The sequence below is a fragment of the Anabrus simplex genome, chromosome 2, assembly GCF_040414725.1.
Source record: "Anabrus simplex isolate iqAnaSimp1 chromosome 2, ASM4041472v1, whole genome shotgun sequence".
In the NCBI taxonomy this organism is placed as follows: domain Eukaryota; kingdom Metazoa; phylum Arthropoda; class Insecta; order Orthoptera; family Tettigoniidae; genus Anabrus; species Anabrus simplex.
The window spans coordinates 1,050,897,457-1,050,911,524 of record NC_090266.1 but is presented as its reverse complement, the minus strand read 5'-3'; the positions used below and the strand labels follow the sequence as shown (position 1 = coordinate 1,050,911,524).

The 14,068-nt window shown below is 37.7% G+C and overlaps 1 protein-coding gene across 1 annotated transcript in view; it reads right to left on the bottom strand.

Moving 5' to 3' along the window:
- Positions 1-14,068, bottom strand: part of Past1 (putative achaete scute target 1) — a 122,170-nt gene that overhangs the window by 80,130 nt on the left and 27,972 nt on the right. Inside the window, exon 4 of the mRNA XM_067141976.2 lies at positions 3,503-3,656. Within this exon, the coding sequence (XP_066998077.1) occupies positions 3,503-3,656 (154 nt within the window). The remainder of the gene's footprint in view (positions 1-3,502; positions 3,657-14,068) is intronic.

Here is a 14,068-nt window from a genome sequence, read left to right as displayed (position 1 = left end):
AGTAAACACTCACCCTGTAAACTGTCAAGAGTAATTTACCTACGAGTCTGACAGAAACAAGCAATGGAGCACTAATTACTTCCACAATATATTTAGAAATTATCCCATAAAACATGTATGAAGAAGCATGAATGAAGAGCTTTGTGGAAAGCACCAAAAGCAATGTAATATTTTATTTTTACTTTATTATTTTCGGGAAGAGCACTGGTTGACACAATATTCACTAAAAGATTTATATACAATACAATGTATGCAAATGTTAAAAATAAAATTAAAAAGCAATTAAATGTCTAATTCATCAATGAGTTAAGCAAGTAAACTGTAAACAAGACAAAAACTTTGAGGTATCACAATGTTCGATACCATAGGTCCACGAAAAAGTCTGGGAAATTAATATAATGACATCTCACTCCATTTACAGGCTATGTTCACCAGCTGTGCATACCTGAATCGGTGCAATGTTTTTTAAACATCCAAACTAACATAGTCTGAATTATGATTTCAATTTTATCCTGCAGTTCTTTAATGCGCTGAAAGCCAATTATACAGAACTGTCCCAATTAAACACCCTTACATACCATCAATCTCCCCTGAGTTCAAGACTGCTGTCTTGGGAGTAAAACGTCAATGATTAAACAACTGTACCACTAAGATTAATGCCATCCTGGTGCTAATCCAATGTATGCAATATAGTTTTGTCTAGAATTAGGAAAGGATCCATAGAACTAAACAAATTAAGTATTTCAGAGTTTGACTGGAATGAGAATCTCAGAACGTTAAGAATCGTCACTGTCTTGACGCACAAGTGTAGGAGGGGGTGAAAAACGCATAAATGTAAGAACAGTCCAAGATGAAGGTCTCCCTAGAAGGTCACTTCTTCCTCAATGTGTGGATGTCCACCGTCCAGATGTACTGGGGACGTATTAAGCAGTGGAACCTCGTTAATGCATTAATCATTAAGACTTATGTAAATATACTTCACTAATCAAGTCAATTTTTCACTATTACCACCAAATTTTTCCCCATCCTTGAAAATTTTCTTTGTTATCCCCAGTGTATGGAATGAGATTTCCAAGACAGACAAGAGCCCTCACTATTGTGTCTCTGGTATACATGTTTTAGTTCTCATAATCTGTTTAATTTTTATTTAGCTGAAGATGGCCACTAAATGGCTGAAACTAGTCCCAAGACTGATTTAGTTATTTACTCAATATATTGTATTGAAAAGGTGGACCCCACTCGTCAATTTATTTCTTCTACTATTATTGGATGCAGGTCGGGGAAAGTTGTGATAAATGGAAAAGACCTTAAATTCTTGAAATTTGCAGTGTAAATTGCACCTTCGGGGAGCAAGCTTTTAGCTTCAGGGAAGTTGTTTTACTTGCTGGTTAGCAGTGACAATATTGACTCAGTGAGCCTCTTTGTGTTTGTATTTTTCATTCTAGTCAAATTTATTGTGCTGAGTGTACAGTGAATGGTAGTGAATATTAGTCTTATGATAGCCTAGAGAAAGATTAGGAACATAATTGTGAATTCCAGTAGCGTGGAACATATCTGCCTTGCGATAGCCTAGTCATGGTTAAGAAAAATGTTGTGAAATTGCTCACAAATGAAAACAAAATTAAAGTCCTTCAGGAAGAGGTTAAGCACTTGTAGGCATCTGCATCTTAAACATGTCGAGTTGGCCCAAATGTTAAATCATATTCGAATCTGAACACTTCATAAAAAAAACATTGCGTATTTGCTAAGTGTTGCAGGGGTGAAGATAGCAGCCGAAGTCTTTGTCTCGCATGTGAATGTAACCTCCGAGTAATTCATGGTCGAAGAAGGCTGTACAATGAAAAAGTGACAAAACACTGGTCTGAAACAAGGCTTAAACTTACAGTTCAACATTTACACATTTGTTTTAGAAAGAAATTAAAAATACTGGTATATTGTTACTTTTATGAGCCCCAGCACTGAAGGTTTTCATATTTGTACTATTATTTTTCACACCTTTGATACCAGTCAGTTTCTTACTATTATAGGTCCCAATGGTAATGTTACTAATATTTGTAATGTTTATCACGCCCTTTAACCCTCTTGCACCCAGCATGCCGATAGATCGGCGCGAGTAGTTATGGAGGGAACGCTCATGGCACCGATTTGGCTCTGTCCTATTTAGGGATTTCACTCATTTGTGTGGCTGTTAAATGATAACAGATGATTGTGACACTAACAATCCACTGAATTTACATGTTACTCAACAGATATATCCACCAGCCCTATGAAATATTTTTATTTTCAACGAATGTAATCTGTTGACCATGAATGTTTATGTTGTGATTGAAGTTGGTGTGGATCTGTTTTTGGATGGCTTATGAATACAACAATTTGATATTGCTATCAGTTTAGTTTAGAGTTTGGTTTCTTTGGTATATCGTGTGTTCATTGTACTTCCAGAACTATAATTACACTTTTTTCTCATTGCTTCGTTGTTGTACATACTTGAGTCATTTTATTCTCGTAATGGCTGGGCCACGTTCAAGGCTGAACGATTCCTATATCCTTGAATTTTCAGATGATTTAGACAGTAATAGTGACTTTGTCAAAAGTGATTCCCATTATGTGGGAAGTGACTATTTTACCCCTGAAGATCTTCACACAGTCACAGCTGCTCACCATGCATCGGACTGTGAAAAACCTGACATTGATGATGGTTATGGGTATAGTGAATAACTTGTGCCGTTCTTCACGAGTGAATTGCAGCACACACATCATATTCATATCAAATTATTCAGAATTAAATGTTCTTTCTTTTAGGTTAAAAGTAAAGAAAAAAGACGCAATAATGTCTGATCTTTGTCACTGAAAACCATTATTTTTCAAAATTTAATAATTTTTTTCCTGGCTTTACCAACAATACTGTACATACAAGGTATATTCATTTCTGAAATGCTTATAGTTTCCCACATTAATGTGATTTCCTTTATTTCAATGTGTATTAAACTGTTTAAGTGTTGATTTTTTGTAATTTGGCTGCAAAAAACACAAAAATTAGTTTGAGCTGCTTTGAGTAAACCCTTGCATATAAGCTGAGTGCAAGAGGGTTAATACTCTTCTCATCTTCAAAAATCATAGGTACAGCTTTTTACTTTACATACACAAAGTAAATTGCACGCATGTCTGAAGAAAGTGTGAAGTGGTTCCATATTCCTGTTGGATAGTTTTTAATTAGATATTCACTAGTATGTATTCTCCTTTAAGACATTCTCTTACTTTATACCCTGAAGGAACCACATTAAGACTGTTTACTGTAGCTTGTCAGGGGCCAAGAAGAAATATCTTGGAAAGGACCAATCTCTGAACATGTAGCATTTGTCCTTGTTCTTTTATTTTTTTTGTATTTACCATCATCTCTTTCCTGTTGCCTCCTCTACCCACAATGACCTGTTACTGTATTGAACCTTATATCATTTGGCTTGCCATCTTTGAAAAAATATTTCAAATACATTTCACTAACCTTTGACATGAGGTTCCACTGTAGTAGATATTTCTTCATGTGGAATCATTGCCATCAGACGAGCAATATCTTCAGCTAGCATCTTGTCTACCACTTCCAATAGACGGGGCTTCAGAATATTGAACTTGCTGAAGTCATGATGCACTAAACACTCCTAGAAGAATCAATAATTTTTACATTTAAAAAAAAAAAAAAAAAAAAAAAAAAAAAAAAAATTAATAGATAAAAACATGCCTTAACTGTTCAAAGGCAGCCACCTTAAATTGACCATTTGTTAATATTCTAGTATGCAAGTTATTGAACTATTACAAGCAGTTTCCTAAACATAACTGTCGGTTGGTCAGAGAATAAGCCTGCTGTTAGAACAAACAGAACAAGACTCAAACGAACAAGCCTGGACAGACTAATGAGACTAACTGCTGCTTGATCAAACAAGGCAATATTTGGAAAGTGAGCTGTGTGGAGTCAACTTAAACTTGATCACATGCTTGTGATACCAATACACACTGATGTTTAGTTACTCTGTGGGTGATCAGGATTGTCATGCTTGAAGTGTGGCCATTATGAGTGTTAAAATACAGTGATGGTGCAAAGAAGAAGGCTGTACAATGAAGTGCCAATATGGCAACAGTATACTAATGAGCAAATTCCAAGTTTCCGAGCTGCTCGATCTGCCCACTTGTTTCTGCTCATTGAGATCATACCGTACGGACAGCATAAACTTTTTTGTTCAGTAAAGTTTAGTCTTTTCAAGATTGCTTCTTTCAAACACTAATTGACCCAAAAGCTCTAGTTCTGAAATATTCTGTAGTCCCCTCCATGTAAGAGAGTACACTAGGGGTACAACCTTACTCCTCCCCTATTAACACTGAAGGTAGTGATTTATAGTTATTTTGCAACTGTCAGGTTTGATTCAGTGTGCCTAACCATACAGTTTATGGACCCTACTCACTGATAAGAAGACTTACAGTTACCATTCATCTGGCATGTTGGCACTAAGTAGTCAATTTTATCGTGACTTACATTTGTGAGAATAAATAATGCACATTTTCTTTTTCTGTAGGATTGTAACCCAATTTGGAAAACACCAGGCAAGTAGAATTGTGGCATGTTCAAATAATGCATTCAATAACTTGGTATGAAACGAATGCACAAACTTATTAGTAACTATCTTATTTCATCCAGTTCCTGTGTAGAATTTAATGATTCTTGAAAAGCAAGCAAAATCTGCAAGAACTTCACCGAGAAGGGAACAGATTTAGTCTCCTCTACAAAGCTCCCCTCAGAAGCCTATCATAAATATCTACGAGGAATTGAAAAAGGAAGACATAGCAAACATTTACCAGTGATATGGCAATGATAACAAGAACTACAACATTAGTGGAGGTAGGAATGCATTTTAATCTTGTTTCTATGATAAGTTTCTGACAATGAGAATCGGTTGAAATGGAAGGAAATTTTATTATCAACCTATCATAACCTAACCTAGTATTGATTTCATGGTGTTATTGCTTGTAGACTTAGCCTTTGTGTATTCATATTGACTGTGTGTGTACTTTGATATGTACTTTTACAGTGCAATTTCACTTCAGTCCAAAGAATAATAAATTTCAAGAAGGGTACTCCCAGAATAAAGCACAGAAATCTGGATATGATGTTGAGTGATTTATCAACCTACTTCCAAGGGAGGATGATTAGTTACTGTACATGCTGGAATGAAAGGGGGCTTTGTACCTGGCATGTTTACTTCATTTTTCTGTTATTTTGAACAAATTGACTAGCATGATATTTTGCTGGGTTCTCTCAGTGGTTCTTGGTCATTCCAAAGATCTATAGGTATTCACTTTAGGCCAAAGATTAACTTTAGAGAGGTACTTCACTTAGAACTTCTCCACGTAATATTACAGAATATTTGTGTCAGCAAATTAGTTTGGTTCTGTATTTGACAATCTCCATCCGAGTTAATGATTGCTGGCTGTCCGATAACTTAACCCTCTACTGCCCAATGTGACTTTGAAGTCACACATCATTCTGTACACATTTTCTACCGTTAGAATGCAATTGAGCCACTACTTCCCAGTGTAGCTTTCAAGTTACAGTATGGCTGTGTGATTTTCAACTGTTTATAGTTTAATAGTTATATGCATAAGCCACCAGGAAGCGCCAAATGTATGGTTGGGAGCATTTCCCAGGCACATGGCGGATAGCTAGTTTTACAATTATGTTTTGTGTTATTACTAACAAATTATATGCATAAAAAAATATAGACACCAAAGGTAAGCATCTTGAATATTTTATGAGACTTATTTTATAAATTAGTCAATTTTCACATATCAGAACATTACTGCCCAGTGTGACCTGGAAGTCACAAACCTAATTTTTGAAAATCAAAAATGAAAATTAAATAAAAACTGCATTTATGTGTAGTTTACAACATATTTACTTAGTATATGGCAGAGAAAATTTTTTAAAACACAACAAAATAATTTGGGCAGTAGAGGGTTAATAACCCTGAAGGTGATATATTTTTAGGGAGTACATTTTTAGAACAAATTCACACAAACTCAGAATTCTTGCATATGCAGATTTAATATTTACAAAAAATTGAAGAGAATCAGGACTACCGTGCCGCTATCAAGAGCAAAAAAATTCAGATGTATGTGGAAACATGATTGAGAAATATAGCACCCTGTGTCATTGTGATGGATGGATAATGCAGCATATCACTAAGCTTGTGGAGCATCAACTAACAAAATGGAGGAAGGATGTTAGTGGTAATTATACTATATTGAATATTTTCTTCTAGTGAATGATATTTATTGACATTCCAGAATTTAATTTTAATTTTTCCTTTAATTTGTAGTCATAACTGAAGCAGAATAGACTGTGCCCACCAGAAAATGCAATAAAAGACTAGCTTCATATGTGTTATATGAATCAAAGTAACTTAAAGAGGTATAGTAGTATCTAAACATGTGTTCAGCTAATGTTTACTTACATGTATGCATAACTTTTTTCTTTTTCCCCTTTTAATCAGGCAAGTTCTTGAGATACTGCACAATGAAGGTCATTCTGCCCTACAACATCCTCCATATCGCTCATTTTTCAATGCCATCAAATTACTATGGTCTGTGGTAAAGCAGTATAACAACAAAACAGTAGATTCAAGACCAGGCCATGATGGACTGGACAGAGATAGAGCTTTATGGAAAGGATCTCTTGATCAGGTAGGCAGAGTGGAAATATTTTTTGGATATAAGCATGCGGACTTTATCATATACTTGTCAGATTGTGATACTTAAATATATCCTACAGGTTACAGCAGATTGCATGTTATTTGTAAAGGTTACAGCAGAGATATGGAGAAATGAAGTGAAACATTCTGATAAGAAGATTGTGAAGTTTCTACAATAATGTGATGACGTTCTACAATAATGAGGTGAGAAGTGGTAATGAAATGGAAGAACTTTTCATTAATCATAGCAGCAGTGAATCGGAGGAGGAAGAACAGAAGAAGCGGAGGAATTAGATGTACCATTGTAAGGGCAATTCCATGAGATAAAGGGTATTCAAACTTTGCTGGGAAGTAATATACAGCTGGAAAAGAAATATGCAAACATTCTCAAGGAATGTGTTCAGTCGCACCAGGGAATATGTGCATACTGAGGGGTCGTCGTGTTAGCAATTTGCAACAGACATCAGCGATCGGATGGCACTCTGGAGGCCTGTCCATGCACACTGTTTTGACACAACAGGCAGTAACTGTGCTGAGATTAGAGATGAACAGAGTTTTCAACATTCATTCTACGGTACAACCATGCCCTGCCAACGAATAAGTGCTCCCGAACAACTGCAGCCATTTGAACGGCGTCGCATTGTGTGCCTGCCGGAATCTGGATCGACATCTCTGCAGATTGCTGCACATGTTGGGCACAATGTATCGATGGCGTGTCGTTGCTTTCAGCAGTGGTCTATGGAACATTCCCACACCCGTAGACCAGGCCTCGGACGTCCATGTAGTACAGACACACGTCCAGATTGATGCACTGTGCGAGCAGCGGTGGCTGACCAATCATTCAGGAATGAAATCCGGTCACATATTGCACCTGCTGCGTCACCAAGGACCATTGGATCAGTCTGCTTGCAGCAGGATTATGATCATGTGTGCCTCTGACCAAGCTACCACCGACATCACGACACCGCCAAGCACGGTTACTCTGGTGTTGTGAAAGTCTTCTGGAGAGGGAAATGGTGCTCTGTTGTCTTCAGTGACAAGTAGGTACTGTATGTACGCAAGTGATGGACGTACATGTGTACGGCGTAGACCTGGTGAGCGGCCTATTCCAGAGCACATTTGCCCACAGGCTTCATGGTGTCAGGGGGCCATAAGTTACAAATCGCAGTCACAGTTGGTGTTTCTGCAGAGTGACGTTACCAGTGACCGCTACGTTGCACAGGTTGTTGTCCCCGTGCTATTGCCATTTCTTCAGCAGGACGGTGATGTGCTCTTTCAGCAGAACAATCCACGTCCACCTACCTGCTGTAACGCAACGTGCTCTATGTGAAGTACAACAGTTGCCCTGGCCAGCAAGACCACCGGATCTCTCGCCAACTGAACACGTCTGGGATATGATGGAGCAGGAACTTATGAGTTCTTCAGAGCCTGCAAGAACCATTGCCGAATTGCATCAAAAGGTACAAGATGCTTGGGACATTATCACAGGATGCCATTCGGCACCTTTATGATCGTTTGCATGCACGAATACACGCCTGCATTGCCGCCAGAGGGGGTACACTGTATTGATGAAACTGTTTGGGTACCTTTAACTGTGACTTGTGTTTCATTTGGTCTGAATTTGTAATCATACTCCTGCAATGATGAACTACGTGTCACATTTCTTGTGAATAAAAATATGTTGTCCTTGAGGATGTTTCTTGTTTTTCTCCAGCAGTGTACATTTTTAAATACCTTGTAGTTTCTTATACAAAAATTTACATTTGAAAATTACAGGGAAATGCTACCTTTTTATTAAACAGCTATTTTATGCAGGTACTGCGGTTTAGGTGTAGCGAGCCTGGTTCTTACTGGGAGGATCCAGATTCAATTTCCAGGCAGGTTGGGGATTTTAACCGGAATGTGGGGCAAGGTTCTAGGTCCAGGCAGCCTACATGAGAACTGAGGAGCCATTGAATGGAGATATTGGTCCTGGTCTAGAAGGTGAAGAATAACTGCCGAGGGTCGTTGCGTTGACAACATTCCACCTCAATCTGCAGGTCTTGATGCTGAGCAGTGGTCACTTTGTAGACAAAGACCATACAAGGCTGCAGCACCATGGGAGGGACGGGATGGGGGTGTCATGAAAGAGTTCTTATGCCAAGTTTATGAGCTCTAATTAGGAGTCTTCTCAGCCCAAGTAGTATGTACTCCATTTGGTAAGAATAAGAAGTTCTTCTTACATGTAGTAGACACTCGAGCGAACCACCATGTGGGTCAAATTTCCTCTAGTTACAATTTCCAAATAAGGTACAACTTTTATTATTTAATGTAAGTTAATAACATTACTACCTGAAATGAAGACTTACAATGGTATCCAGACATTTACTGTATCTTACTAAAGTGGGTTCTTAAAAAGAAAGTGCTTCATCCCCTCAACCCCCCCCCTCCCTCCCTAAGGAATTTATTGTTCATGCCATGCAACTGATATTTTTGGGAAAATTATATTATTTTGTAGTTCTTTATTTTAGCCTTAGGTATTTAAAGGAGTATGCCGACTTTCATTGTCGTAGTTCTTATGGTTCCAGAGGAAACTTTACCTAAAAATTGAAAATTTTTTTTTCAGTAACACAAACTTTCTACAATATTAAAAGTCACCCTTCACAGCTTCAAAATTTCTCAGGTCCATATTCATCATAATCCTTACTTTCCTAGTCATCTTTTTCTTCTTTGCACCAGTTTTCTCCACTCTGGCATCCTTATGCGTCTCTTGCGCATGAATTTCAGCTTCTAATACTTTCTGTCTTTCCATGCAAATAATTCTGTCTTCATATGTGAACCACTTTTAAACCTAGCCATTCACATTACGTTAACTCTACTGGATGTCCCATCACTGAAACAGATGACAGCATACATCTATGCACGTTTTAGAGCCTGATAGCCAACAAACTGTTTTGAAACATGTTTTTGGAACTTGTTAGGATTTTGTATCTTACCATGTCAGCACTTAGAAAATGACATTGGCAGGTAGTTCATGGTCTGGAGAACCTCATAGGAAAGAGATCGTTTGTGCCTGTACTGCTTTGCAGTGGCCACAACGTTTTGGTATATGATGAACTATTTAGTTTGAAATGTTAAATGAAAGTGAGAGGGAGTGGAAACTTACTCCTGAGGACAAGCCAGCCAGGTATCACTTATTCAACTGCTCATTAGTACAAGTGTCAAATGGAGAAGATACTCCTCTTTAGTCATACCACTACAACTGGGAATCTATTCAGACTATTCAAAATGTCCATTTATGCTACAATACCTCCACAACTTATAACCCTTTCAGACATGAAAGAAAACTGGAGGTGTGAATTTTTGTTTGTACGTCAAGAACTGACTAAAATGCTCCTCAATACACATATTAATAGTTTATTTTACAAAATAAAAACTAACATCCGAAAAACAGGACCCACACAATTGTGCGTATCAAAATTCAAAACCTCGTATCACGTACGATTGTGTAGCTTCAAAATTTACGTTTACTAACCAATGTACACACTTCATTGAATATATTCCGGTATTCAGTAAAGCTTCTAGATTAATATAAACGCAGTAAATAAATACTTACTTTCGGCACTACTGCTTCCTGCCATCTCGCCGATCAACTGTGCTTTTTAAACTCTTCTTCCTTCGCCCTGGCGGTCAAGCGCATACTAAAATCAATTGAAATACACGCCACGTGTCCTGCACAATCACTGCAGTCCGGTGTAGCGCCGAAAAAACATCAAATACGGTCAGGGATAACTAAAATACGAACCCGCACAATTGTGCGTACTCGGTCTGAAAGGGATATGCTCAGCTGAAGGTTACTTTTTAAGGAACTTAATTCTTATGATAGAGAATTTGCTCAGAAAAGTTTAGTATAATTAATTATAGTAAATTCTCCTGTTAGAGGCTTCTTGGCCAAAGCAGTAAAGGAGTGCTTTGTTCGCCCATCTGGAAGGATTGTTTTTTTGTGTTCCCATTGTCATCCTCATTTAAATTGTTTTGTAATCTATATAGGGGTTCTTAACAGGCATCTGAGAGCTGCCTAATTTATATAAATGTGGTAATTTTCCATTATGTCAACACTTTCGGAACAGTAGGCTACTTTCAGTTTTATTATTATTATTATTATTATTATTATTATTATTATTATTATTATTATTATTATATTTTAAAATCTGGTGTGGGAGTTTAGTTTTGTTTGGCCTATTTATGTGGATTTGCAGTGTGTAACTAGACATTTGAGTTCATTAAAATTAAGCTACCATTTTCAAGTAGTGAGAATGATTGCAGGTGTAAAAAGGTGGGAACAATGGCAGGAGGGTATTGTGAATAAGGAGTTAAGGGCTAAGTTAGGAATAAACTATGGATGAAGCTGTGAGCACAGAGGCTTCGGTGGTGGGATCATGAGGTGAATGGAGGAGGATAGGTTACCTATGGTTCATTCCACGTTAAGAAAACAGTATTGCTCTTATGACAACAGGGTTGCCATATCGAACGGCTCTGCGCAAGACAATCATGGAGAAACAGCGGCGCATAAATCTATGAAATTCAATATTTAACTTCAAGATAATAAGCGGAATATACTAAGCTACACATTATTTGTATGAACTAAAGGGGACAGGGAGGTTACAGGGGCTATTTTTGGTTTGTACAGAATCAGAGGTAAACTACGGCACATAAAAAACCTCAGCATTGAAGTGTAAGGTAAATCGGCGGAGTAGCAAATATTTTTATGGGCTCGAAGGGCAAAGGATGCATTTAATTGCATTTGAATAAATTTCTCCAGATGGGCTGAGTGACTCAGACTGTTGAGGCGCTGGCCTTCTGGCCCGAACTTGGCAGGTTCGATCCTGGCTCAGTCCTGTGATATATGAAGGTGCTCAAATATTTCAGCATCGTGTTGGTAGATTTACTGGCACGTAAAAACTCCCGCGGGACTAAATCCGTAAAAGTAGTTAATAGGATGTAAAGCAATTATTATTATTATTATTATTATTATTATTATTATTATTATTATTATTATTATTATTAAATTTTCCAGGCAACGTGGTGTACAACTGTGCTGTCGTATCGCTTAACAAAACACAATAGTAAAAATTAAATGCGGTCTTAAAGAAAACAGCGGTAATTAAAATGCGCTCAAGAAAGTACAGGTAAATAACAAAACCAACAGTGTGCCCTGTGTTAACCCATGACTCATCACTGTAAAAGATGTTCATTCCCTCGTCTCTACATTTCTTAACTGTCGACAGATACTTGTGATGCCAAGATATGTCCTTTCTTTCCGTCAAACGAGCTGAATTCACTTTCTTTTCGTACTGGAAACTCATGTCTCTCAACAAACGATACAAAGTTGTTCTTTTGAAATCGGGAAGGTCTTTATCATTATTCACAGACTGTAGGACTTGCTGCAAGCTTGGAGGTTGGTTTTTAAGGAAAAATGAGTGCACTTGACACCACTGCAAACAAAATCATTGAACTTGACTGACCTGCTGTCTTTCTGTGGTTCTTTACATTATCTTGTTTCAATCGGAGAAGTCAAAGGACCCGTAGTGGCTGTTGATCGCACTTTATAAACAGTCCTCTAAGAAATGCATGTTGCTTCAGCAGTTTCTTTAACCACCCAGCTGAGACTTATCTGGATTCTTTCGAGAAAGGTAATTAAGTACGTTAAGCACAATTTGCTTTTGTTTCTTCCTAAGTATCTCTCCCTGCTTATTTTTATGTACTTCTCACTCATAATGCAAATAAATTGCTATTAATATTAAAAGAAAAATCACACATATGCTAATCACATAACACTCACTCAACAGAGTACTATTAAGCCTCTGCACTGATATAAAGGCTGAAAAACACACGCAACAAATAAATACCGTAAACGACATCTCTACAAAATAAATCACGGTATTAATATTAAAAGAAAGAAATCACACAAGTAGGCTAATTAATCACATAACTATCACTCAACACAAGACAAGTACACACTGATTTACAGCCTAAAACACACATGCACTAAAGAAACATTGTACGTGACTTCACTACAGAAGTGAGCTGCCCGCGGTTCACAGATGCTTGTACCAGAGCAACATACAAGCAAATGAAGCAAGGCAACGAAGCGATGGCTGTTCCCGCCATTGTACTTCCTCCCTACGAATGTGTTTATGAAAAATAAAATTTTTATAGTTATTTTAATATCTCACAGGCAAAAATGCCTCATCCTTTTTATCTATCTTTCATAATACATTACAAAGTACAGTACAATATCCCTTAATCACGAGGAATTATGGGTGTCTCAGAGGGGGTATGTTCACTCGTAGGTCCGTAAGAGCAATACTGTTATCTTAACGTGGAATGAGCCATAGGTGAATAATGGACACGTATGGAGGGTTAAGGGCTGCAGAGACAAAGAAAACAATGGTTACACTCAATTCCTAACCATTTAAAGGTAAGATGTATAGAACTAAATGAGGTCACATAACTAGTTATAAATAGAGGATTGTGGCAGTGTTTAGCAAATTTCCGTAGGCCATAGGCTTGCAGACTGAATGCTGAAAGTCACAATGATCTATAATGAAGATGTTTCATTGTTATTATATTATCGTAATTTAATTTCTTTTCAAAAGCTACTTAGGGGTTTCTAATGAGCTTAATTTTCACTTAATTTTCTGTTATGTCATTTTCACAATGGTACTCTTTGAATTTTATTCCTAATACTACTAAATAATTATAATGTTATGTATTTGGGATTAAATTTATATCAGTGTAGGCCTGTGTACTGCCTTTACTGAACCAATTACAATATGGGATGGAAGATACAAGGCCGTTGGCAGTTACAGGCAGAATGTTAGCGCCAGGTTAGTAGGGTGTGGCACCCAACATGGCCGCAATGCATGCCCTTATGCAGTTCAGAATGGTGTCAAACAGCCTTTCAATACTCTCCTGATTAAAGTTTGTCCACAGTTGTAGCAGCTATCCCTCCAGATCTCACAGGTTGATACTGTGACGAGTCCCCTTCCAATGTCATTCCACACTTGTTCAATGATGGAGAGGTCTGGGGAAAATTCTGACCACGGGAGGACCTCAACGTGCTCTAGGCAGTCCATAGACACGCGTGCTGTGTGTGGACATACATTATCTTGTTGGAACACTGTCCCAGGGTGCTGTGCCATAAGGGCTAGGACGTGCGGACACAGAATGTCTGACGTATCGCTGTGCCGTCAAAGTCTGCCGAAGCACTATCAGAGGTGACCTGAACGTATATCCTATGGCTCCCCACACTATGATGTCAGGGATAACGCCTGTGTCTTACCACAACA